Raw genomic sequence first — 27,467 nt, forward strand, 5'->3', positions numbered from 1 at the left:
CTAGTTTGGAGCCTTCAGCTGTCAGAAAGATGTAATGATACAGAAAGGCTTCTGAGAAAGATGAAGTCTTACTAGCCAGGGCATTTTCAGAAATACTTACCCCTTCACATACCAGTGAATGTTCATGGAGCTGCTGCTGCTGCTGCTGCTGAAGAAATAGCTGCTAACAGGTATATTGTACTTACTCTAAACCAAACAATTACAAATGTATGTTCTATATTCATTGATCGTGCTAAGGATCCAAGGAGGTAGTTATCTACTGTTATTTCCAGTTCATATCTGATTGACTAGCATTACAAAGGAATGCTTCAGTTCAGGGTTTCTGGAAAGTTAGCACTACTTGCACAGATGTTCACCAATCTAGTTCTTCTGTCTTCATTAACTCTTTTTCCTTGTCTCTATTCTCTTGAATCCTCGGTACTTTGAGTATAGATGGAAAATATTCTAGTTATTTATTTATTTATTTTTGGATCCTGTCGTGGGGCCTGAACTCTGGGCCTGAGCGCTGTCCCTTAGCTCTTCAGCTCAAGGCTAGCGCTCTACCACTTGAGCCACAGTGCCACCTCCGGCTTTTTTTTCTTTTTGCTTATGTGGTGCTGAGGAATAGAACTCAGGGCCTCAGGCATGCAAGGCAAGCACTCTACTACTGAGCCAACTTCCCAGCCCCTAGTTATTTATTTTTGTTCTAGTTATTCTAAATCTTCTCTGAGCTGTGCTAATGTGGTATGAGCTAACTCTATCTAGCTGTTTACATTAAAATCAAATACAGTTAAGTTCAGTCTTCTAGTCATTGTAGCCACATTTCATGTTTTCATTGGCCATATGTGGCTAGTGACTCCTGCCTTTAAGTGTACAGCTCTAGGTCACTGCAAAGTTGTTTTGGACTATGTTGCTTCAGAGCATGCTGCTATGTGTATGCTTTTTACTGTATGAGGATGAGCAAAGGAATGTGCTTTACTTTAAAACAAAAGGAATAGCCAAAAGCAAAGGTAGAAAAGTACAAATATAAAAATATAAGGTAGCAAAGAACATTTTGGCCACTTGAATTTTATTGTATTTTGCCTAAGATATGTCTTATAAACTATAATCTTTGACAGTATATTTCAGTAGCTTTAAATATTTATAAAGTTTAATCATCCTTTCTGGTTGAAAAATCATCTAAAGCGTGTTCCTGGGGTTTGACCTCTGGTCTGAGTGCCAAGCTTAGAACATTTTTTAAAGGATAATTGTATAATGATTAATGTTACCATGAACTGTTACTTACACACATAAATCTACTGAAATTGCCCCCAAATGCAGGATACTCTTCTCTAATATATAACACAGTTATCTTTTGATTTTATCCAAACAGAATCAGTAACCATATTTACCCCTATTTAATTTTAGTAGATACAAAAGATGCTTGAGATTTCAGAGTAACATGAAAATTGAGCTTGTTTTTATGCTGTTCATAAATGTATATACAGTTTCCTTCTATATCCAAGGGGGATTGGGTCTTCTGAGGAACCTAAAATCTATCTAAGTATTTTTGTGTCCTATATTAAAAAAATAGTATAGATGGGGCATGGTAGCTGACACCTGCAAAACCAGCTAATCAGGATGTCAGGATCTGGAACTTCAAGGCCAACCCCAGCAAATTTATAAGCTGGATGTGGTGGGATATACCAGTGGCCCTAGCTATGTAAGAGACTGTAGACAGAAGGATCTATTCTGGGACTTGTCTTGGTTAAAAATACCCCCTACCTTTTAAATAACATATTAATTAACAAAGGAATGTTGATGGTGTGGTTCAAGAGTACAGCTTCTGCTAGCAAATAGTAGGCCCTATGTTCAATCCCTAGTACCACCCCTCAAAAAAATAAAGAAAAAGCAAATGGTGTAATATCTGCCGAAGTCTTACCACATCCTCTCATATCATCTTTGGATTACTTACAACTAATACTGAGCAAATGGTCATTACATTGTGTTGTTTAGGGAATAATGACAAAAATATGTACATGTTCAGTACTAGGGTAATTTTTTCCAAGTATTTTTGATCTGCCATTGGTTGAATCTGAAATTGGAGATTCCATGGATAGAGAACCAACTGTATTTTTCTTATTATACTTAAGTAATTGTACAAAGGGTTTTCATTTGACAAGAGCCAACTATGTTAATATATATACAAGCCTAACATACATCATTTATAGGTATTAAAGTGTCTATAAAATATATTACTTTTAAACATGAGATTCCATTTCCTAATTGTGCATAAAACTATATTGAATGCAGGAAGAGCGAACCATGCTAATAAAAGAGCTTTCTTCACTCCGGGACCAAAGGGAACAGTGCAAAGCAGAAGTAGAAAAGTACAAAGAATGTGACCCACAAGTTGTGGAAGAAATACGTAAGTTTCTGTCTGAGTGCTCTAACTTTGTGATTATAGCAAGTAGAAAAATATCGTCTTCATATTTCCACTGAGACTTTATGTTAAGCATTGAGTAGTCATAACCTTGAAAATTTACAAGTATTTCAAAAGTAAGAAGGTGTGGTGAAGCAGAAGGATAAAGACATAAAGTAGAGACTTGGGAAACTAGGAAGACAGAGAAAGAGCTAATTTGGTTCCAAGCACCTTGCTTCTGGACAGAAATCCATCATTTTCTTGTAGGTACTAGAAAGAATATCATAAATACAAGAGTTTGCAAGTTATAGAAATTCACTCTACATTGTGTTGCTTTTTAATACCAGGGATTTTCTGACCTCTTTTAAAACCACAATCCCCAAAACTTAGTTTGAAATTTTTATATATTATGTGAAGATAAAACTTGATTTTTTAAATTTTTATTTATTTTGCCTGTATTTATTTTGCCTGAACTCAGGGCCTGGGTACTGTCCTTGGGCTTCTTTTACTCCAGGCTAGCACTCTACCACTTGCACCACAACGCCACTTCCAGTATCTTTTAGTAAGAGAACTTTTAGAAAAATTAATATAGAGTGTGATAGAAAGCTTTGAGAGAAATTTGAAATATTTGGTTACTTTAAAGTTAAACTACAATGAAATTAACCTACAAATAGTTTGGTTATAAGCTAATCTAGTTCTTGGCTTTTGAGGGCGCAAGAATGCTCTCATGCCCATGCAGGAATGGTTGAAACTTTTATTAAGTTTATTACACTGTTTTGTCCTATGTGATGATGATCCTAAGCTTAATGTGGTCATCTCCAGTTAAAGATATAAATAGGGGTAAAGGGTCATGATAGACAGTCTTGATGTGGAACAAATTACTTCAGGCCTACAAGTTAAGATATTGACATTCCTGTTCATCTCAGTCAGCAGCAACTTTGGGAAGTGTGTCACCCTCAGAGAAAGGTAGTAAAACATGACGGAAGATGTTTCAGTGACTATGAAGAATGATGGATTTCCTAGAGTTTGGAATAAACCATTGAGAGGGGCAGTTACAGCTGAAATTTTATACTGGTACTTAAGTTCTCTGTACCATCTTAAACCTTGATTTAAAAACTTGGTAATTTATTTCCTAGCTCAAGGAAACATGCCAATGTGAATTTTATCCAAAATATGATATCTAGGTAAAAAAAAAAAAGTGAATTTTGTATTTTTAAATTTTCAGTGACCAAGAGACTTTAATCATTTACTTTCTTTCTTTGAGACAGGATCTTGCTACAATATCCAGACTAATCTCAATCCCTTGGTTCAAGCAGCCCTCCTGCCTTATCCTCTAGTGTAGCTGGAACTGCATATGTATACCAGTTCACCTGGCTGAGAATTCACTGTTCTCTATCAGTATCTCACCTAGACTATCTTTTAATGTACTGTCTTTTAAAGTTGGTTCTATAATAGGATCCTGGAGACTCTGTAATGGCGAATCTATTAGAGATAAGTTTTTTGACTTGTATATGAGAGGACTCCTCCTTTACTAGTTTGTGATTTTTTTTAAAAAACTCCATTAAAGCACATCAATCATAACTACTTGGGAAGCAGATTAGAAGGTTCACAGTTCAAGGCCAGCCAGAGCAAAAAATTCATGAGCTCTAATCTTAATAACATGCTTGTCGGGGCTAGGAAGGTGGCTCAGTGGTAGAATGCTTGCCTTGCATGCATGAGGCCCTGTGTTTGATTCCTCAGTGCCACATAAGCAGATAAAGACGGGAGTGATGCTGTGGCTCAAGTGGTAGAGCACTAGCCTTAAGCTGAAGAGCTGAGGGATAGCGTCCAGGCCCAGAGTTTAAGCCCCACTACTGACCCCCCAACTCACCCCCAAAAAATGCTTGTCATCCCAGCTATACAGGAAGCATAAGCAGGAGGATTTATGTCAGTCTGGTCTCACACAAATGGAACATCCCATTAAAAAAATAACAAAAGCAAAAGAGGCTGAAATGTATGGCTCAGGTGGTAGAGCATCTGTATAGCAAGTGCATAGCCTTGGAATCAAAGCCTAGTATCATGAAGAAAAAATATAATATTACCTGTCTTCTGGATATTGTAGAGGTGAAGGCAGGATTTCTTTTTCTATAAAAAGCCACTAAGGGGCTGGGAAGGTGGTTCAGTGGTATAGCACTTGCCTTGCATGCATGAGGCCCTGGGTTTGATTCCTCAGCACCACATAAGCAGAAAAAAAAAAAGCCGGAAGTGGTGCTATGGCTCAAGTGGTAGCGCGCTAGCCTTGAGCTGAAGAGCTGAGGGACAGCGCCCAGGCCCAGAGTTCAGGCCCCACGACCGGACCCAAAAAAAAAAAAAAAAAAAAAAAGCCACTAAGCAGAGCATTGAGGATACTGCTCAGCAGTAGATTGCTTACCTAATGTACTTGAAGCCCTGAGTTCAACCCTAGTACTGCCCCCCACAAAATAAGTTAATGAGCTATAATAAGACAAAAACCTGTTAAATTCTGACCTGAAAAAATAGCTAACTTTGGTTCCAATTCAGAATAGCAAACATAAACCTATTCAAATGCAACACTAATGTTTTCAGTCAGTACAGAATGTATGAAATATTACTTTATTTAAGATTTATTTACTTACTTATGTCATACTAGGGTTTGATCCCAAGATTATATGTGCAAGGCAGGCATTCTAGCACTTAAGTACACCTCTAGCTGAAACTTTCTTGTTTTAAAAAACATATTGTATAAAAGTGATGTTCAGAGGGGTTACAGTTATATGTCAGGTAATGACTACATTTTTTTTTTCTTTTTGGTTGGCTATAGTGCTTAAACTCAGGCTGGGTGCTGTCCCCGAACTCTTTTTTTATTTTATTTTATTTTTTTTTTATTTTTTGGGGGGGGGGGTCCAGTCATGGGACCTGAACTCTGGGCCTGGGTGCTGTCCCTCAGCTCTTCAGCTCAAGGATACCGCTCTGCCACTTGAGCCACAGCACCACTTTTTTCTTTTTGCTTATGTGGTGCTGAGGAATCGAACCCAGGGCTTCAGGCATGCAAGGCAGGTGCTCTACCACTGAGCCAACTTCCCAGCCTGTCCCCGAACTCTTTTGCTCAAGGCTAACACTTTACCACTTTTAGCCACAGTTCCACTTCTGGTTTTCTGGTGGTTAATTAGAGATAAGAATTTCAGGGCCTTTTCTGCCTGGGCTGGCTTTGAACCCCAATGTTCAGATTTTAGCCTCCTAAGTAGCTAGCATTACAGGCATGAGCTACCAGCAACCTAGCAACTTTTTTAGTTGGTGTTAATTCTATCTTCCCTTGCTTCTCCCAGTTTTTCCTGCTAATCCTCACACCTGAAACTGGTTTTTAAAATATTTGATATCTGCTGAGCACCAGTGGCTCATATGTAATCCTAGCTTCTCAGGAGATTGAGATCTGAGAGTCATGATTTGAAATCAGCCCAGGAAGAAAAGTCTGTGAAACTTTCATTTCCAGTTAACCACCAAAAAGCCAGAAGTGGATCTGTGGCCAAGTGATAGAGAGCTAGCCTTGAGTGAAAAAGCTAAGGAACAGTATCCAAGCCCTGAGTTCAAGCCCCAGTACTAGAGAGCGTTCCCACACGGATATACACACACACTCTTTGATATCAGACAATAAAGGACTGTGGTTCTTAGGTTCTTAGATGAAGTGGGTATTAAATTTCCCCACTCATTTTGTTGGAAGAGGCTTCTGGTCACAGTTCGATAGAGAACTTTGGTAGAACCTTGTACATTGAGTCCCTGAGTAAAGGACTTGAAACTGAAAATCAGGAAGACTTAAGAAGATTATAAAGTTCAGAGGACAGAGCGGTAGAGAGGAAAGAATGTGAAGAAAGAACTCTGGGTATGCACAGCAAGTTCTCACAGTGTTGAGAGCAGAAATAGGATGAACTGTCCAAGCCTGGAGAAGAACCTTCGATAGATTGGAAGGAACTGTGCCAGGCACACATAAAGGACCAAGAATAGTGTCCATTTCTCTCCAGCCAGGTGAGGAAAGTTTATAATTGATGGCATTTGTTAAAGAACTTAAGAAGGGTCTTGCCTAAAAAGAGGAAAATAAATAGGTCTGAACTCAGCTGTTTTGGACTTGTCTAATCCATGTGACTAAGATTTGAAAGCATCTGATTATTGCCAGATAACTCAAACTGATCCCAAAACAAAGCTCAAGAATATTTATTAAAACACAAAAATATCTAACATCAGGCCTGGCGCCGGTGGCTCACGCCTGTAATCCTAGCTACTCAGGAGGCTGAGATCTGAGGATCGCAGTTCAAAGCCATCCTGGGCAGGAAACTCCGTGAGACTCATCTCCAGTAAACCACTAGAAAACTGGAAGTGGTGCTGTGGGTTAAGCGGTAGAGCACTTGCCTTGAGCTGAAGAGTGCAGGGAAGAGTGCCCAAGCTCAGAGTTCAAGCTCCACGACCGACAAAAAAAAAAAAAAAAAAATCTAACATCCAGAATAATAAAATTTATTATATCTGGCGTATACGTAAAGATAGCCAGGCATGGAAAAAAGTAGTCAAACATAATCTACAATAGATAGTCAAATTGTACCCAAAGATTAGAATTAGCAGGCCAAAGCATTACATTACAATGCTATAACTGTATGCCATATGTTCAAGTTAAATACAAATATAGAAGATATAAATTTTCTTGATAGGAAACTGTCTGACAAGAAAATTTCACTTGTTTGATTAAACAGCATACTTAATTTTTCAGAAGAAAGGGATAGTCTATTTGAAGACATAGTGATAGAAACTATTCAGAATAAAACAAATGTAAACTTGTTACTGGTATTCACGAGTTGTAGGATAGATTTGCCTGATAGGTGTGCAGTTGGACTCCTAAAAGGATATGGGTGAGGAGGGCATATGGAGAGATTGTTGGGCTAGCAAAATATAATACTAATTTGTTTCACAAATTTTTGTGAAAACTATAATCCTACAGATCTAAGAAACATAATGTGTGTATATGTGTGTGTGTATCTGTTTCCAGGGTTTGCTTACTATGCAGACACTCTGCCATTGAAAATTTTCCCCTTGATCCTTTTTGCTTCACTCATTTTTTTTTTCTTTTTAACAGAATCTCACATTTTTGCCCAGGTTAACCCAGATCATGATCCTCCTGTTTACTGCTTCTGCTTAGCTGGGATCACAGGTGCACAGCACCATGCTCAGTTTATAGGTTAAGAAGGGGTTTCATGAACTTTTTGCCCAGACTGACCTCAAACATCATTTCTCCCAATCTCCACCTTCCAAGTAGCTGGGATTACAGGTATGAGCTACCTTGCTCAGCCTAATAAACTTAAATATTTAAGTAATAAACACTACAGATCTTTAGACAATTTTATTAGGCTTTAACCTATCCTCACTCCAAATTCCCGTTTCCCAATAAAATTGTTTTTAAAATGTGCTTTTTAATAATGAGGGTTTGTGCTGGGCACTGGTGGCCATACCTGTAATCCTAGCTACTCAGGAGGCCAAGATCTGAAGATTGTGGTTCAAAGCCAACCTTGGCAGGAAAGCCCAGTTAACCACCAGAAAACTGGAAGTGGCATTGTGGCTCAAAGTAGTAGAGTGGTAGACTTAAGCACAAAAGCTCAGGGATGCCTCCTAGGCCCTGAGTTCAAGCCTCATGATTGACTAAAAAAAAGAAAAAGGGTTTCATAGGATTTGAACTATCAGGTTACAACAGAGCAGATTACATTGGATTAAGGGCTTATACATTTTGCAAATGGACTTTAATAGGATTTGGTTCTTAATAGCATAGTTATCAAACCCATATTACAACACTCAGGCTTATCTAAGCCTGTTACAGTTTATTTTGGACACTAAATGCTGATAGTAGGCATAATAACCCTTGGTTCACATTGTCATGGCTGTGTATTATTTCTTGTTTTTCAATAAGGCCTGTGAGAAATATTTGTTTTATAATTCCCATTGAATTATTAACATCATTTAGCAAGCATGAGCAAGATTAATTAAACATATTCAAGAGGTTAGAGATAAAAGCCTTATTTTCTTTTTACTGTGTCAATCTGAGACTAGCTTGCACTACATAATGAGATCCCTGTCTCAGTAAAAACAAACTACAGTAGTGGACATGAAAAATTCACCAAGTGGTTAACAGAAGCTTAAACAAGTTGAAGAAAAAATCAGTAAATTGAATACAGTTCAGTGGGAAATTTCCAATCTGAGGAACAAGAACAAACAATGAGGATATTAAATGTTAATGTTTTATGTTAAACATCAAGAATGTTAATACATACATAATGGAAGTTTCAGAAAGAGAGGATAAAATATCTGAAGAAATAATGGCTGAGAATAGCCCAGATTTAATGAAAAAACAGATACACATAGACATATCATAATCAAATAGTCTAAATGTAAAGACAGGATCTTGAAAAAACAAGTTATCACTAACAAGGGTTTTCAGTGAAAGTAACAGCTGTGTTTGTTTTTTTTTTTCTGTAGCTGAGACAGTGTTCAAAGAGCAGGAAAAACAAGATCTATCAAGCAAGAATTCCATATCCAGAAACATTTTCCTTCAAAAATAAAGGGCAGCCAAGCACTAATGGCTCACAACTGTAATCCTTGCCACTCAGAATGCTGAGATCTGAGAATCACTGTTTGATGCCAACCTGGGGAGGAAAGACTAGGACTCTTAGCTCTAATTAACCACTAAAAGGCCAGAAGTAGAGTTATGGCTCAAGTAGTACAGTGCCAACCCTAATCAGAGAGCTAAGGGACAGCACCCAGTCTCTGAGTTTAAGCCCTAGTACCAATTTAAAAAAAAAAAGGTAAAATTAAAATATTGCAAGGTAAACAGCAATCATTACAGACCTGTACATATGTATGTGTATATAGATACATAGATGTGTGTACTTGTATTTCCTTTTGTTTCCCTACTTGATTTAAGGGACAGCTTGCATAGTAATAATAACCTATAATCATTAGATCTCAATGTATAAAATAAGTTTGTGACAATAACAGTATAAATTGGAGTGTGGGTAATGGCTCTATAGGAGCAAAGTATTTCACTTCCAGAGACAAAAAAGAAAAAGAGAAGGAGTTGAACAGATGGTTCATGCCTATAATTCCAGCTACTTGGGAATTCAAAAACAGTCCAGATAATTAAAAAAAAAAAAAAAAAAAACAGCGAGGCCCTATCTCAAAGAACAAGCAAGGTGGGCACAGTGGTGCCTTACTAATCCCAGCTATACAGGAGACATTGGCAAGGAATCATGTCTGAAGCTAGCCCAAGCAAAAAACGTGAGACTCTGTGAAAGCTTATTACAAAAGAAAAGAATTTGGTGGTGGATAGGGCAACTGGTAGAAAGCTTGCCTAACAAGCGCAAGAACCTGAGTTCAAATCCCAGCATTGCCTTAAAAAAAAGTTGGAGAAGGAAGAAAAAGAAGGAGGAAGAAGTTGGGGATGGAGGAAGGGGATAATAGTACACTAAAAATATCCATTTTACACACAAAAAAGGCAATTGTAGAGGTATATATTACTTTGTCCTCAGATTAGGCCTTACTATCTTGAATATGACATCAAAAGAAGAAAACAAAAAAGTAGAAAAACACAAAATGGGAGAAATATTTGCATATTCTGTATTTGATAAGTATACGAAGAAGTGTTATAACAATAACAGTAATGCAAATAACAATAAATAACAAATAATTTCATTTAAAAATACTCAGGATTTCAGCAAACTTTTTTCCAAGAAAAACTACACAACTGGCCAGTGAGCATACAGGAAAGATAGTCACTAGGGAAATGCAAGTCAAAACAACAGTGAAATGTTTCTTTATACTCATTAGGATAGATAAAAAATTTTTAAAGGAAAATAAATATATATATGGAAAATAATAAATGGGTGATAATATGGAAAATATGAAACCCTTATATTTCTAGATTGGTATTTTATAGGATTTATAAAATGATACCACCATTTTGGAAAAAGTTTATTTGTTCCCCCAGAATGATACATAATTACCAATGAGCCAGCAGTTCCATTCTTAGAGACCTGAAAGCATCTTCATACATACAAAAGTTATTAAATTATTCAGATAAGTGGAAACAATCCAAATATCCATTAGCTGGTGACTAGATAAGCAGATTGTGGAATATAGATATTGATGCATACCAGAACATAAAGAAACCTTGAATGATAAAGGAAACTTTGTGGTGCATGAAATATCCGCAGAAGGAAATCCATAGAGACAGAAAATAGATTAGTGGTTGAAGGGCTAGGGAATGTGTCATGACTGCTGATGGGTACAAGGGTTCCTTTTATGTGATGAAAATGTTCTGTAATTGGACTGAAGGCTTGGCTCAAGTGATAGAGTACTTGCCTAACCAGCACAAGTGCTGAGTTCAAACCCCAGTACTGCTGAAAAAAAAAGTTAGTATGTTATGGAGCTAGATAATGATGATGATTATACAACCATGTGAATGTAATTTTTTTAAAACCACTGCATATGTGTAAATTATATTTTAATCAAAAGATAAATGTCGTTACAAGTAATACTTATGCCCAGTTGATCTGGGCAGTTTTATGCAGATTAAGCTGAAAGAAATGTACAGGCACATTTAATCATGTATTTATTAATGTGTGTTTGCTTGTTTGTTTTGATGTTTTGATATCTTGGCCCAAGCTGGCCTCCTCTGAGTGCTAAGATTACAGGCATGCATTGCTACGCCTGGTTATACATGTTTTAAAATATAGAGATGTAATTGTATACAGGGCTGGGAGCTAGCTCAAGTGGTAGGGCACTTGATTAGTATGTGTAATGACCCAGGAGTAATCCTCTGTGTTGCAAAAAAAAAACAAAAAACAAAAAAAACCCCACAAAACCAAGAATAAGAATGAACATTCTGTTCTTTTTTTTTTTTTTTTTTTGGGTCCGGTCGTGGGGCCTCAACTCTGGGCCTGGGCGCTGTTCCTCAGCTCTTCAGCTCAAGGCTAACACTACCACTTGAGCCACAGCACCACTTCCGGCTTTTTTCTCTTTGCTTATGTGGTGCTGAGGAATCTAACCCAGGGCCTCAGGCATGCAAGGCAAGCGCTCTACCACTGAGCCACCTTCCCAGCCTGAACATTCTGTTCTTGACTAATGTAACTAAAAGATGGATGCCAGTATCTCACACCTGTAATCCTAGCTAATCTAATCAGTCTGGAGAGTAAGGTCTGACTGAGGATTACTGTTCAAAGTCAGCCTAGGCAGACAAAAACCAAGAGACTTTTTTGGGTCCTGTTGTGGGGCCTGAACTCTGGGCCTGGGCACTGTCCCTCAGCTCTTCAGCTCAAGGCTAGCACTCTACTTCTTGAGCCACAGCGCCACTTTGGCTTTTTTCTTTTTGCTTATGTGGTGCTGAGGAATCGAACCCAGGGCCTCAGGCATGCAAGGCAAGCGCTCTGCTACTGAGCCACCTTCCCAGCCCCCCAAGAGACTCTTTATCTCCAATTAGCCAGCAAAAAGTCAGAACTACAGGCATGGCTCAAGTGATAGAGCCAGAACCTTGATTGGAAACATCAAGTGAGAGTTCCAGGCCTGAGTTTAATCCTCAGTACTGGCAGAAAGAAATAATAACTGCAGATATCTAAAATTTCTTTGGGAATTTGAGCAAGTTTGTAATATACAATGTTTCTCCACTATTTGAGCTTTTTAAAGGTGCCATAAGATATATAATAATAATAATATACATAATATATTATGTACATATACAATTATGTATAATACATAATATATTTTATGCAGGTTTTACAAAAATTGTTCATGTGTAAACATTAATCTGTGGATAGCTGAATGTAATTTCATATATGTAAATATAATAATTATATATAATTTTATATATATATAATTTCTTTCAGGTCAAGCAAATAAAGTAGCCAAAGAAGCTGCTAACAGATGGACTGGTATGTATTATAATTACACTGGGAAACTGTAGCTAAGCTTCTTCCACACTTAGTATGATGGTTTGTGCCCACTTTGTTCACAAAAGGTCATTTTTAGCAGGGCACCAGTGACTCACACCTGGAATCTTAGCTACTTAAGAGACTGAGAATGGGAACAGAACAGCTCCAAGATAGCCCATGCAGGAAAGGTCATTTCTAGAAATGTATGTGCGTCACTTATGTTTTTATACATTAAATGACTTCAGTTACTCAGGTTATTTTTAAAAATATTATTACTCATTTTGTGAAAGTATAAGATTTTGGTAAAATTGATGATTACTTCAAGTCTAACTTGCATGCATCTTTCTCCAAGACAAGCCACTTGAGCTAATTATTTAAGTTTCATATATGTACATGAAATATATTGTTGAAGTTGTACCTTTATTTTAGGTATTTAATTTTTGCTGGTCCTGGAGTTTGAACTCAGGTGCTGTTCCTAAGCTTTTGTGTTCAAGGCTAGTACTCTAGCCACAGCTCACTTTCGGCTTTGTAGTTAATTGGAGATAAGAATTTCATGGACTTTCCTGACCAGGCTGCTTCGAAAGGCAATCCTCAGATCTCAGCCTCCTGAGTAGCTAGAATTACAGATGTAAGCCACTGGCCCCCGACCTACCTTTATTTCAATGTAAAGTACACCTTTAGAAGTTTCATGACAACCCAAATGTTGTTCTCGAAATAATGGTAGCTAATGTCTATTGAGGACTGGTCATTTGTCACTGTAGTGTATGTCTGTGGCTCAATCTCATTTTATATCCTCAAAAATCTCGTGAGATAAAAATGATTATTTCTCATTCAGGCCAAGGCCACACGTGTGCTAGGCTGTAGAACAGGCATTATTAGAACCTTGCTTTTGTGATTTGAGTCCTAGCTCAGGAGCACCCACTGTGGGATGTTTTCTTCCCTGGGAGGCTGCTCTCATGTAAGTGCTGCACCTGACACATGCTGATCTACACAGAGAAATTCCCAAAAATAGAGGAACTATGAAGGCTTTACATAGGCACCTTAGGTTTAGAAAGAGAAAGTAAGTAGAGATCACCGTGTTTTATTACAAGTTGGATGAATATGGTTCAAACCTACTGGAAGACTACATTGGTTTTTTCCAATATTTAATTATAAGACCTGGTCATTGAATGGTTTTGCCCTGGTGAATACCTTCATTCATCCTCATTATGCTTCCGTGGGAGCTGGGTGAGATTGAGGCAGAGATGTGCAAGGCTTAGCGTGACTGTGTGTGTGTAGTGGAGATGATTAGTCACTGGGAGAACAGAGATTTGCATCAGCTCTTCCTGACACTGTCCAGGCCTGCGATCATGGAAATTTAAAGACACTTTCCTAGTCTATTTTAGAATTAAGAAAATTGGTGTGATCAACATAGTTGCCTTTGGCTCCTATAAAAATGATCATTTTATTTATAACAAATTGTTTCCTAAGTAATATAATGCTTTAGTGGTAAGAACAGGGAAGGGTGAAAGGAGCAAATGAACATTAAAGAAAATAATGAAATGTGTCTTAATAAATAGAAATGGATATTAATTACAATGGTGTTGTATGGGTTCCAAAATAAAATTTGGACTGACAAAAGAAGCAAGCTGCCTTTCAGTTAAAGAGAAGACAAGTGTCACCAGGTGACTTCCCCTGGGAGTTCTTTTTTTTTTTTTTTTGTTGGTCGTGGGGCTTGAACTCTGGGCCTGGGCGCTGTCCCTCAGCTCTTCAGCTCAAGGCGAGCGCTCTACCACTTTAGCTACAGCGCCACTTCCGGTTTTCTGGTGGTTTATTGGAGATAGGAGTTCCACAGTCTTTCCTGCCCGGGCTGGCTTTGAACCGTGATCCTCAGAGCTCAGCCTCCTGAGTAGCTAGGATTATAGGCGTGAGCCACCAGCGCCCGGCTCCCCTGGGAGTTCTTGAGCAAGCGCACCTGGCAGTGGAGCAGGCTGCAGGGGCATGGGTAGAGGGGACCTGAAGGACTCTGGAAGGAGTCCAAGCTGAGCTCCCACGTGAGTAGGTTCCCTGTGAGCCTCCGTGAACTGCTTCTCCTGTGTGCACCGAGGATACTGTGGAGCCCACATTTCAGGAGGAAATGAAGCAGTCTGAATGTAAGCTCTTTTGCACAGTGCTAGACTCAAATAGTCTCCATCCTTGCTCCAGGTCACTGTAAATTCCAGTTGCTAAATAATTAGAAATTGTTTCCCAGTGCATCCTAAACTCCCAAAATTCTAATTAAAAAACCAGTTCAAAGAGCGTTCCCCCCTGTTAGGAACTGCAAAAGAACCTGAAAGTGTTGGAAGCATGTGGAAGGAAGGTATTTTTAGATCCTCAGAGCAGCTGTTAGGAATAGTGTTTCCATGAGGAAAGGGGAGGGGAGGAAAGAAGGAGAGAGGAGGGAGGGAGGGAGGGGAGAAGTGGGAGGAATGGAGACAGGAGGGGAGTAATGGAGAAGGGAGGGGAGGAATGAAGAGGAGAAAGGGGGAAGAGGAACGGTGGGAGGATAGAGGAGGGGTGAGAGAGGAGGGAGAAAGAAAAACATGAATGAAATCAGAAACATGCAGTTTGAAAGCACAGATAACCTCAGGAAACCTTTCTGTCTTCCAAACAAATAAAGAGAATGTGTCAACATTATTTATAGCTAAAAATTATTATATAACAATTAAGGATTAAGGTTTCTTTTTGCTTAACAAAGTCCTTAAAACGTTTCTAGGACTAAGAATACTTAATAATACCTTAATAATTCAGTATATCAGTTTTGCTGAATGACATATTCAAGGTACAGTTCTAGAACTACCACATCTAAATGTTTGGTGATACTTTAAATATGATTAACAAATTATATCCTGTAAACTCTTACTTAACAAATTAACATAGTACGTGTTTTCTTTTTTTAAAATTTTCTTCCAGTCATAGGGCTTGAACTCAGAGCCTGGGCACTGTCCCTAAGTTTTTTTACTCAAGTCTAGTGCTCTGCCACTTTGAGCCACAGCTCTCCTGGTTTTCTGGGGTTAAATGAAGATGAGAGTCTCATAGACTTTCCTGCCCAGGTTGGCTTTGAATCACAATCCTCAGATCTCAGTTTCCTGAGTAGCTAGGATTACAGGCGTGAGCCACCAGTGCCTGGCTTTCTTCTTTTTTTTTTTTTTCTCCTGTGCTGTCCCCCGTGCTGTCTCATACATTATTAACAAGTGCTATGCCACCAAGCCACACCCCAGCCTAAGAGTCTGGTGGTCTTTTTGCTTTTGGTTTTTGTTTTGCCAGTCTTAGGACTTGAACTGGTTCTGAGACTGTCCCTGAGCATTTTGTGCTCAAGGCGAGCGCTCTACCACTTCCAGCTTTTTTGTGGATAATTGGAGATAAGAGTCTTATAGACTTTCTTGCCTAGGCTGGCTTGAAACCTGGGTCCTCAGATCTCAGCCTCCTAAGTAGCTAGGATTACAGGCATGAGTCACTAGTGCATGGCTTATTCTGGAGTTGTTGTTCTCGTTCTCTCTCTCTCTCTCTCTCCTTCTCTCTCTCTCTCAAATAAACACATCATAATGAATGAGAGGATAGATGATGTTCTGAGGTCCTGCCATAGACTCAGTGGAAGTGGTTTGCCCATCCTGTACCGAGGGATACCATTATGCAACAGTAACAGTAATTCTTAACATTATTTCTTTAAAAGCAAAAGAGTGTTTATCTTATAAAGTACAGTGATTCACGCATGTAAACCCTAACTACTTGGGAGGCTGAGATCCACGGATGATGGTTTCAGGACAGCCTGAGCCAAAACTTTTTAAAATCTTCTCCACCAATTAAAAAAACAAAACCAAAAACTGGGTATGGTGACAAGCACCTGTGATCCCAGATGGGGCTATGGTCCTGGCTGGCCAGGGCAAATAACAGGACCCTATTCAAAAATAACCAAAGCAAAATGGCTGGAGGTAGTGATTCAAGTAGTAGAGTTTGCCTGGCAAGGCTTTGAGTTCAAACCATAGCCTCACCACCAAAAAACAAAACAAACAAAAAAAAAAACTCACAGAATATTTTTCATCCATTTATAAAATTTTCTGTATAACAGGACTATTTGGTATAGAATGTGCTATCAAGGCTGGAAACAAAATGTTTAGTCAACATCTTAGACTTGGTCCATTAAGCATTGTAGAAAGGCTCTTTGTTGGTCCTTTTGTTTTTAATCTTCACTTATCATATTTGAGTATAAAATTGGCTCTTGTCCTCTTGAGAAACTCGTGGAATTCCTTACTTTACAGACTATGGAATAGCCCTTCCATGGTGCCTGTTTTCTTCTTCCTGATGCAGGTTCGAGGTCATCTTCCTGTATCTTTCTCTACTATAGCCCATAGCCTGTGCTTTTTCTTTCCTGAAACTGTTTACCGAGCCTGCCAGGCTAGCTCTGTGCTCTGTGCTTGCGCTTTCTGTAACACACTCACCTTCTTGGGATTGCTTTCTCTCCTTGTGGATCTCAGTGAGAAAGCATAGTTTCTTTACATTAGTTAATATCTGCAATATTCTCATTACCTGCTTCTGTAGCACACGGCCCTCCATACATGCTTGGCTGTGATTGGCAGCAGTGTACTGACTGCAGACACTCAGGCCATTGTTTTAGTATTCCTACTTGTTATAGAAGTTGAGATTCATCATAGTATCTATTGACAGACACTCCATAACACTTTCATCAAATGAAAAGACACTGTTAGCACTGTTACTCTGAGACAGTAGTTTTCACTTTAGAAACAAAACTTAATATCAGAAATTTATTTATCACTGGGCACTGGTAGCTCACACCTGTAATCCTAGCTACTCAGGAAGATGAGATCTGAGGATCATGGTTAAAAGCCAGCCTGGGCAGACAAATCCATGAGACTTATCTCCAGCAAAAAGCCAGAAGTAAGGTGTGACTCAAGTGGTAACTTGCCAGCCATGAGCAAAAAAGCCAATCAAGTACAGGAGGCCCTGAGTTTTAGCCACAAAATACACACACACACACACACACACACACACACACACACACACACACACACACACACACTCACGTGAAACTAAGATGAAAAAAAAAATCCACTGTCATCCCTACTGTCCAGGCTCAGTCATCTTTAGCACAATGACTGCATACTTTAGGACTCTCTATACATAGGCTGCTGCCCTGCCCAATGAGTAGACACATCGGTTTTATTCTCTTCTGCACTAGGAATATCCTTGGCCAAATATCTTTGGATATAGTTTTCCCTTGAAATAAATTCCTATCAGTAGAGAAAACACATTTGGTATGGTACATTTTAAATTCCGCCCTCCTCCCCCCCACGACCCCCAGGGAATGCTAAGAACACATTTGTTCCTACCTTGGTCTTAAGAGAGGAGAACCCCTTTCTCTCCTCTTCTTACCCTTTTCCTTACACTGTCCTGATGTCTGGAAGCCATTACTCTGAGGGAGAAGAGAAAGAGTCTAGAGAGAATGTGTTCCTTTGGGAGCAGGAACAACCCTTAATTACTGAGTAAGAGTCTGGCCTTCCTGGTGGAAGTGTAGAAAAAACACTATTGACCTATCTGTAATTATTGCCACTGTGCTAGAAGATAGAGAAAACTTATTTTAATATGGCAGAAAGAAACAGAAGGAAGCAAAGCTACAATGAAGATAATTAATTGCATTGGAAATGTCTTATAATTATCTTTTCAAAAATATTTCTCAATTTTTTATAGATAATATATTTGCAATAAAATCTTGGGCCAAAAGAAAATTTGGGTTTGAAGAAAGTAAAATTGACAAAACGTTTGGAATTCCAGAAGACTTTGACTACATAGACTAAAATATTTGATGGTGATGAAGAAACTATGAGCTAATGAGTATGTAAATGTTTAAATATTTTCTAACTGTACTGAATTGTATAACTTTATCCTTTTATTAATTTTAAATAAAGTATAAAATGAATGCATTCTTCATCCTTTCAATAGATTGAAAGCTGACTGGTAACAGTATTTCTATAGCACTCATCTAACGAGGACAGAGTGAGTAACCATCCTGCAGGTTTGCAAATGAGTTTTAAAGACCAAAGCCATGGGGCTGGGAAGGTGGCTTAGTGGTAGAGCGTTTGCCTTGCATGACAGAGGCCCTGGGTTTGATTCCTCAGCACCACATAAGAAAAAAGCCGGAAGTGGTGCTGTGGCTCAAGTGGTAGAGCGCTAGCCTTGAGCTGAAGAGCTGAGGGACAGCGCCCAGGTCCAGAGTTCAGGCCTCACGACCGGACCAAAAAAAAAGGCCAAAGCCATGATATCAAAACAGTTTTAAGTTCCATTCAACTATTAAATATTTGAAGGCTCTGTTGTACAAATGTGTGCATATATGCATGAACATGCATGCACACACATACACAGAAATAACTTTTAACACCCTAACTGCTTTACTGTTTCTCAACATTCAGTGGAAAATTATTTGGTTGATACTCAGTATGCTACACCATCTTTTCCAAATTTTACACCAAAGAAAACTCACACAAATTGGTGTTCTTCAAATTTAGAGTTAAGACATGCAGGCTACTTTCTTTTTTGTTTTTGTTTTCTTTGTGCCAGTCCCAAGGCTTGAACTCAGGCCCTAGGCACTGTCCCTTGAGCTATTATGCTCAAGGCTAGCCCTCTACCACTTCAGCCATAGCTCCACTTCTGGCTTTTTGGTAGTCAATTGGAGTTAAGAATCTCACTGACTTTCCTGCCTGGGCTGGCTTTGAATCCTGAGATTCTTAGATCTCAGTCTCCTGAATAGCTAGGATTACAGATGTGAGCCATTGATGCATAGCTGATTACTTCCTTTAGAAGTTTTGATTCCTTTCTATTGGAAAGAGACGCATAGGCACTTTGTCCTGAGTTATGCATTTGTATAAGATGATATATTTGTACAGCAAACATCTGATTATATAGAAATTCTGGAACTTACAGGAATACATTTAAAATAATGTATTCTATCTATATACTTTTTATCAGGTCAACTTAGCCATTTGGAATATTTACAGGTACTCTAAGATAAATTTAAAGAAAAAACTAGTAATATGGTAATGCCTTTTAACCACATGGCTTAACTGTTTTCTTCCTGTGCCCAGTTCTGATATTCTTTTAAATGACTTGAATGTAATGGTCTGTATGTCTGAAATGACCCAAATGGCATCCAAAGTGTTTGCTAGTGAATCTGGCCTTTGTATTGTTGGGACTTGATCTGGGCCTACTTAATCACTTCCTGGCATGGGCAGGCACAAATTGGTCCATCTTTGTTTGTTCTTGGGGCCAGTTTATGTTGCCTTAGGGCAGCAGCTCCTCTCACAGGAGAAAGTATTTGATGTAAGGAACAGAGGATCAAAGATAGAAGTAACCCACCATAAGTTTTCTCCTAAAACACTCATTGTAAGAATTCTAAAATTTCTCAGGCCCGGTTTGCTGTTCAGTAAATAGCAAACAAAGCTTCCTTGTTTAGGAAGACAGAATATGTGTTCAAAAAAGAAGCCATTTCTCATAGTTCCTGAAAGATACTGCTTTGTAAGTCTTTTAGGCAACTTTTTAAGCTGTTGGGTCTTTGCTTTATGAGACTAGTAGAGAACGAGATGGAGGCTGTCTGTACATGAATAACTGGGGAGTACAGCACCTTCCTCAGTCCAGTGTCTGCTGGAAGGGGAAGGGAAGCCTACTGGTATGTTGAAAATACTTCCATCAGTCAGCTTCAGATTCCCAATGTGATGACAATGTAGAAAAGGAGAGGACTACCCTGCAGATGCAGTCCATTTAATCTCAGGGGCATAGGTAATAAAGTCCATTGTACTTTATACCACCCCATCTGTTAGGAAGGGTGACTTGCCTACTATATCATTTTGCTTCATCTTGAAGGACTGCTTTTGAGTTTCCCATTGCCTAAAATTAGAGATATTAAGAGGACCAGGGTAATTGGTCCAGCCAAACTCTAAGTAATATTTAGGTGTTGAGGTGGTTTTATTGTTATTATTACTATTTTATTTTTGTAGGTGGTGGGGCCTGGGCACCATTGTTGTGCTCTTTTGCTCAAGGGTGATGATCTAGCACTTTGAGCCATTGCTCCACTTCTGATTTTCTGGTGGTTTATTGAAGATAAGAGTCATGGACTTTCTTGCCCAGGCTGACTTTGAACCATAATCCTCTGATCTCAGCCTCCTTGAATCTCGGATTACAGGCATTAGCCACCAGTGCCCAGACCTACAATCATTACAAGTGATCTAGAGCCAAATAATTTAGTAAGCTATGCTGTAATTGACAGTCATAAAAGCTGTATAGTAAACTTTTTAGTTTTTTATTTTTTGTTGGTCGTGGGACTTGAACTCTGGGCTTGGATGCTGCCCCTCAGCTCTTCAGCTCAAGGCTAGCGCTCTACCACTTGCGCTACAGCACCACTTCCACTTTAAGTCTCAGATTCCATCTGGTCTCATTTTGGGGGGGAACGGAGAAGAGGATGATCCTGGGGCTTGAACTCAGGGCACTGTGCACTGTGCCTGAAGTAGCACTTGAGCCACAGTTTCACTTCTAGCTTTTTGCTGATTAATTGGAGATAAGAATTTCATGGACTTTCCTGATACAGCTGGCTTTGAACCGTCATCTTTAGATCTCAGCCTCCTGAGTAGCTAGGATTACAGGCGTGAACTACCAGTGCCTGGCTATCCTAATTTAAGAGATCTAAATAAGGTTTTACACTATCCTGGTAAGTTTTACAATTGTCTAAGGTCCTAAAAATCCCTGAAAGGGTTTTTCTGAGGTTGAGCCAAGACCAAAGCACATCATACTGGGTGAAGTGAGTATGACTTTCTTTGAGATTGGCACCTCATTAGTCTAATGGGATTATAAATTCTTGGCCTGTCTCAGAAATTATGCTTACTTTATCAAATACAGTTCTCTTTAGACGATTATAAAAGGAAAAAAATATAGCTGGCAGCCCCAAAGCAAAAACCACCCTGAGTAATTTCTGAATAGAAAGTATAAATTGTGGGCTGGGAAGGTGGCTCAGTGGTAGAGTGCTTGCCTTGCATGCATGAGGCCCTGGGTTCAATTCCTCAGCACCACATAAGCAAAAAGAAAAAAGCTGGAAGTGACGCTGTGGCTCAAGTGGTAGAGTGCTAGCCTTGAGCTGAAGAGCTGAGGAACAGCGCCCAGGCCCAGAGTTCAGGCCCCACGACCAGACCCCCCCCCCAAAAAAAAAAAAAGAAAAGAAAGTATAAATTGTAAATCTATGAGTACTGCTTTTGGAGAATGGTCTCAAGTGAAATATCAAGAACTTTATCAGATACTATGATGTATTTTGTAAAAGCAGCCAGTATGTGATAGGTGGGAAGGACTGTTCTCAAAATTGTACCTAAATTGATTTTCAGAATCTGTTTCCTAGATACCGTTTACATGTCAGAAGGGAAACACACTGTCTTATGAAATGACTCCCTAAAGAGAATTTATGTCTGTTGTACTTGTCCTAGTCTGATATAAAAGAAATTGTAAGGTAGAAATAATACTATGTGATTGTCTTCTGAAGTATTCATAGGTAAATCTCAAGATTAATGGTTTCTGTTCATCACAGCTGGCAAGCTATCACCCCAAAGACCAAGGCCTACAAGGGTAGTGTATTGAGATCTTGAACTTAGGGCCTCACACTTGCAAAGTAAGTGCTCTACCGCTTTAAACTATATCCTCAGGCCCTTTTTGCTTTAATTGTTTTTGTCCGGACCAGGCTTGGGTCTACATTCTTGTGTGCATTATCACACCTGGATTGTTGTTTGAGATAGGGTCTTGCTAACTTTTTGCCAAAGCTGACCTTCAACTGGGATCTTCCTACCTCTGCTTCCAAAGTAGCTGGGATTACAGGCACATTATTAATGATGTAAAAATAAATAAATGAAAATATGGAACACAAATTACATTTGTATAGCCTGCAAAGTGAAAAAATATTTTCTATCTGACCCTTAGCAGAAAAAGTTTGCCCCCAAAGGTCAGAAATGGACAGCCTATGGGCTAGATATGATATGCAAGATGCCTTTTATTTTGCCTAAACTGTGTTGTTATTTTTAATTTTAATTAATTGTCAACATATTCAAACTGAAACATGTCACAAGAAAATTAAGAATTTTCAGCTTTAGCCGGGCGCTGGTGGCTCACGCCTGTAATCCTAGCTACTCAGGAGGCTGAGATCTGAGGATCGCGGTTCAAAGCCAGCCCGGGCAGGAGAGACCGTGAGACTCCTATCTCCAATAAACCACCAGAAAACCGGAAGTGGCGCTGTAGCTCAAGTGGTAGAGCGCTCGCCTTGAGCTGAAGAGCTGAGGGACAGCGCCCAGGCCCAGATTTCAAGTCCCACGACCGACAAAAAAAAAAAAAAAAGAATTTTCAGCTTTGATTAAGCAAGCCTAAGTCCTTCTCCTACCTGGCTGAGAGGAGAATAGAGTAGCTCAGGAAGATGGTAAGGTAGGAAATTCATTCATTGGAGAAACACAAGCAATATAGCTTTCTTACTTCACAGTTTTGTTCCAGGCTGACAAATTGATTTGAGAATGAATATTAGTTTCAATTCCAGGAAAAGGTATTTGGTGTCAGTTGGTATTCAGTTTATAAACTGACTTGGAGCAGGGCACCTGTGGCTCACACCTATAAGTAATCCTAGCTACTTAGGAGGCTAAGATCTGAGGATTACAGTTCAAAGCCAGCTTCTGAGATCAAATCTGAGAGGGTTACAAGCATGAGATACTAGCAGTCAGCCCTAAAGAGGGTTTCTCTTCCATTTCATTTTCTAGGTACTAAGATATACATATTTGAAAGCTATTGATTTTGCATACTTATATTTGTGATGTTGACAATTGAACACACTAGGCAAGCACTCAACCACAGACAGGGATGGTCCTAGTCCATTTTCTGTTGTTATAACTTTACAAGTTACAAAGCACAAGTTTATCTAGCTTGTGATTCTAGAGGCTGGGAGAAGGCATTGCACACTCAATATCTGGGGATGCCCTCTTGCTGCATCATTACATAGTGGATGGCGTCCCATTGGGGCAGCAGGTATATTGTTAGGATCTCTTTGGTTGTACTGAATGAACCCAAGGCCTTGCATTTCCTAGGCAAGCAGTCTATCACTTGAGCTATACCCCAGCCCATTTTTTATTTTGTTTATATGTATATTTATTTCTTAATGATACATTCCTGGTATCAATCCCCTTTGTTGTGACGAATTGTTTTCTTACACTGGTTTTGGAATCTATTTGCTAATAGACATTAACATTCATAAGTGATCATAATCTGTTATTTTTCCTTTTGTACTATCTTTACAAATTTAGAATCGATGTTATACTTGCTTCATCAACTTATTGGCAAGTTTTCTGTGTGCTTTGAAATAGTTTAACAATATTGGCATTGTTTTGTTTCTAAAGATACTCAGCTATTAGCCAGGTGTTGGTGGCTCATGCCTGTTTATCCTAGCTACTCAGGAGGCTGAGATCTGAGGATCATGATTTGGAGTCAGCCTGGGCTGGAAAGTATGTGAGACTCTTATCTCCAATTACCTACCCAAAAGCCAGAAGTGAAGCAGTAGTGAGAACTAGCCTTGAGCAAAAGAAGCTCAGGGACAGCACCCAGGCCCTGAGCTCAAGCCCCAGGACTATCCCTTCCTCCCCAGCCTCCACCCTCCAAAAAGAGATAGTCAACTATAATTTGAAAACATCATTCTGTATGTACATATTGGTCAACAGGATTTTTTTCATTTTCTTTCGTTTAAACTGGACATCTGTATGTGTCAATGTATAGATTTATTTCCCTTGTCTTATTATCTAGTACTTTTTTATAGTATATATGTAACCATTCAGTTTATTTAGCCAAGATGGTGGACATTTGGTTTGTCTTACACTTATTTTTATTTCAGACAATATTTTCACAGAACACTTCTGAACATATCTGTTGACACATTTGTGGGACTTCTGAGAATGAATTTCTTGACAAAAAGGCCTTTTTCCTGAAGAACTAATCTTCTAAAAACATATAAGAAATAGAATGAAGCTGGGTGCTGGAGGCTTATGCCTGTTTTCTTAGCCACTCAGGAGGCTGAGTCTTGGAGAATCATTATTCAAAACCACATGGGCAGAAAAATCAGTGAGAACTTTATCTCTGATTAGCCACTAAAATGCTGTATTTGAAGCATGGCTCCAGTGGTAGAGCACCAGCCAAGAACAAACAAAAGCAAAAGTGTATAGCTGTTCTGTATTAGAACAAAAAATGAAAAGAAAAAAAGAAGCAAAATGAATGTTATAGAAAAGAAGGAGAGTGTGCTTGGGGGGGGGTCTCTTGAAATTACCTTTTCCTTGAAAAAGTATTGTTTTGTTTGAAAGATTTATATATAAAATTAGAACTATTATGTAAATATCTGGACATTCATTATCAAAAACAGACACTGCCTTTTAGCTGGAGTTTATTCATGAAAAAGTAAACTTGTAATGAAAGTACACAGGTCTTTTGGTTAAAGATTAACTTTGAAAAATTCAAGCTGAACACTGTAGAAAAATGTCTTTGAAATATACCTTAGCAGCGAGGAGGCTGGTTTGGATAGAGAGGGTGACTTCTTTTGCAAGCCTGAACTTGGAAGGCATCAAGTTGCTCATAACATTTTGAAAAGTAACTATGGGAACTTTGAACTCATTGAAACTGAACAGATGCATACCTTTTTTTTTTTATTTTGGTCTAGTGGTGAGTGTGACGGTGTTTAAGTAGTCTGCTTCTTGCCTGCACGTGTGTCCCAAGCTGTGTGAATTCTGCAGATCCACCCCTGACAATTTACTGTGCACAGTGAGTTTCCATTAGAGCAGATTTGGTTTAGTTCCTAGTTCAACTGGAACAAGTAGTTTGGCTTTATAAGTACCCTAATAAAATCAGTCTTTATGTACAAGATTTCAAAGGGTCTGCTTGTTTTTAACAGATAAAAATTCCTTTTTAAAAATATGTATAATTGTACTTCCCCTTAATGGATCCAAACAAGTAACTTCTTTTTTGGGCCAGTGTCAACATTTGATGTAGCCCAGCTTCAGGAAATAAAGTGCCTTGACATCACAATTATTTAAAATAACCATAATGGAATGTCTGAGAGGTTGCTTAGCCTTTCTTTGCATGGACAGAATATTTAGGAGCAGGGACAGCCATATTATGTTGCCATGTTAACTATGTAATAATAAGATTATTTTAGGAGTAAGGTGGTGATGTTGGAATTACATATATTTTAAAGGGGCAAAAATCCTCCCTACAGGACAGAAGCTTCTAGAGGGCTTGCTGATATTTCATCTCTGTGAACCCAAAGCACCATATAGTATTGGATATAAAAAAAAAGTATGGCTTCATAATTTCCAGACTTAAACAGAGTCTCACCATTGCTTATCAGTGCTTTTGCTTTAATGTAAGTTATACCTGGCCGTGTTCCAGAGGCTGTCCAGCAGCTGTTGCTATTCAGGCAGCCTTCCTCTCAGTTATCACAACTGCTGCAACGCACATTTGCCACTCAGCCTTCTTCATTCAGCTACATATTTTTTCTTTTTCTTTTTTTGTGCCAGTATTGGGGCTTGAACTCCGGGCTTGGGCATTGTCCTCAGCCTTTTGACTCAAGGCCAGTGCTCTACCCCCTTGAGCCACTGCTCCATTTTCAGCTTCTTGGTAGTTGAGAACAGTCTCAGAAACTTTCCTGTTCTGGCTGACTTCAAACTGTGATCCTCAGATCTTCAGATCTTCAGATCCTCAGATCTCAGCCTCCAGGGTAGCTAGGCCTACAGGTATGAGCCACTAGCATTTATTTCCACATTCTTGGTTTTATTGTATTTAGGTTTTTTTTGATGTTTTAATTTGATCCATTCAGGCCAAACTTTCCTCTTTTGCCAGTTACTCTCCTCACAGAAAGAGAGAGAGCTTGCTATGTGTTTCTCCTCTGTAATTTCATCTTTTGATTGGCTGGTCATTCTTATACGTCTTCACAGTATCTCACTGAACTGTGTTACTGGACATAAAAAAAAAGTGCCATTCCTTCCTTTGGGTCCTATGGATTAGCAAAATTGTTCATATCATTCCTTTTACAGGTTATTCACATTCATTTGGCCATCCTTTCTCTCCAGTTGTTCAGTTATTTGATTCTCAATTTCATGTCTCACATTTGCCAGACATTGTAAGAGATAATGAATGTTATGATCTTTACCTCAAAGAATTCACAATCAAGTAGATGAGGCAGATGCATAGTAAATGATGATAAACTATGAAGCCAGGAAGAGCTGTGAATCAGATGTCCTGCAGCCCTAAACTAAAATATCCATTTAGACCCATTGTAGGGTTTGGGTCTGTAGATACAAAATTGATCCTGCTGAATCCACCTTAGGAAGTTTATCTTTCTGTTTTATACTTGATATTTATCTAGTTAAAGCACACTTAGGTTGTTTTCTTTTCTTTTTCTTTTTTTAATGCCATACTGGATCTTGAACTCAAGGCCTGGATACTCACTCTTAGTTTTTGTGTTTTTTGTTTTTTGTTTTAACTCAGGGCTGACACTCTCCCTCTTGAGCCATAGCTCCACTTCCAGTATTTTAGTGGTGGCTAGCTTCAAACCACGATCCTCAGATTTCAACTTCCTGAATAGGTAGGATTACAGGCATGGACTACCAGTCCCCAGCTTAAGCACACTTTTTTTTGTTGTTGTTCTTTTGTCTTTCTTTTACATCAGGTTGCTCACTCAGAGCAACCTGTGTGAGTTAACAAACCCTCAAAGTGCCAACTGTTGTAGGAATCATATTCCTTCTTACATGTACCAAAATCTCACACTAGCAATGAGTCCTGGGTTGCAAAAGAGGATATACTGTTTGCACCTGCCTGTAACACATTTTGTTTTTAAGAAATGTAAACATTTAAAATATTAAAAATAAATACAGATAAAGTAACTTATTTTCCAAAAAAAATTTAGGCCCTATGCTATGCTACCTCTTAATAAAGGGAGAAATAAAGATCTTTGTTTATAATCATTGGTCTGCTCTCAAGAAAAAAAAAAAACTGAAAGGTTACACAAGAAAATTAATACTTTTGTGTGAAGGGGATTTTAAAGTTTTCACTATATAACT

General features: G+C 38.8%; 1 protein-coding gene, 1 long non-coding RNA gene and 1 pseudogene across 7 annotated transcripts in view; 1 reads left to right on the forward strand and 2 right to left on the reverse strand.

The window, feature by feature from the left end:
* Positions 1–25,224, forward strand: part of Mnd1 (meiotic nuclear divisions 1) — a 47,388-nt gene extending 22,164 nt beyond the window's left edge. For 5 of the 6 annotated variants that reach the window (XM_070022239.1, XM_070022242.1, XM_070022241.1 and 2 more), the window contains 4 exons: positions 2,272–2,386; positions 12,286–12,330; positions 18,055–18,198; positions 25,070–25,224. In XM_070022239.1, coding sequence (XP_069878340.1) covers positions 2,272–2,386; positions 12,286–12,330; positions 18,055–18,161 — 267 coding nt within the window. In that variant the 3' untranslated portion in view covers positions 18,162–18,198; positions 25,070–25,224. Of the gene's footprint in view, positions 1–2,271; positions 2,387–8,884; positions 9,002–12,285; positions 12,331–18,054; positions 18,199–25,069 lie in introns of those variants that run through there. The other variant, XM_070022240.1, reaches the window with a different exon arrangement.
* The window catches only part of LOC138826888 (uncharacterized), an 87,128-nt gene that overhangs the window by 53,859 nt on the left and 5,802 nt on the right, over positions 1–27,467 (reverse strand). The gene's annotated exons all lie outside the window — the stretch shown is intronic.
* Positions 27,141–27,280, reverse strand: LOC138827074 (small nucleolar RNA SNORA40; annotated as a pseudogene).

The sequence above is a fragment of the Dipodomys merriami genome, unplaced genomic scaffold (assembly GCF_024711535.1).
Source record: "Dipodomys merriami isolate MVZ:Mamm:240054 unplaced genomic scaffold, mDipMer1.0.p SCAF_15, whole genome shotgun sequence".
Taxonomy (NCBI): domain Eukaryota; kingdom Metazoa; phylum Chordata; class Mammalia; order Rodentia; family Heteromyidae; genus Dipodomys; species Dipodomys merriami.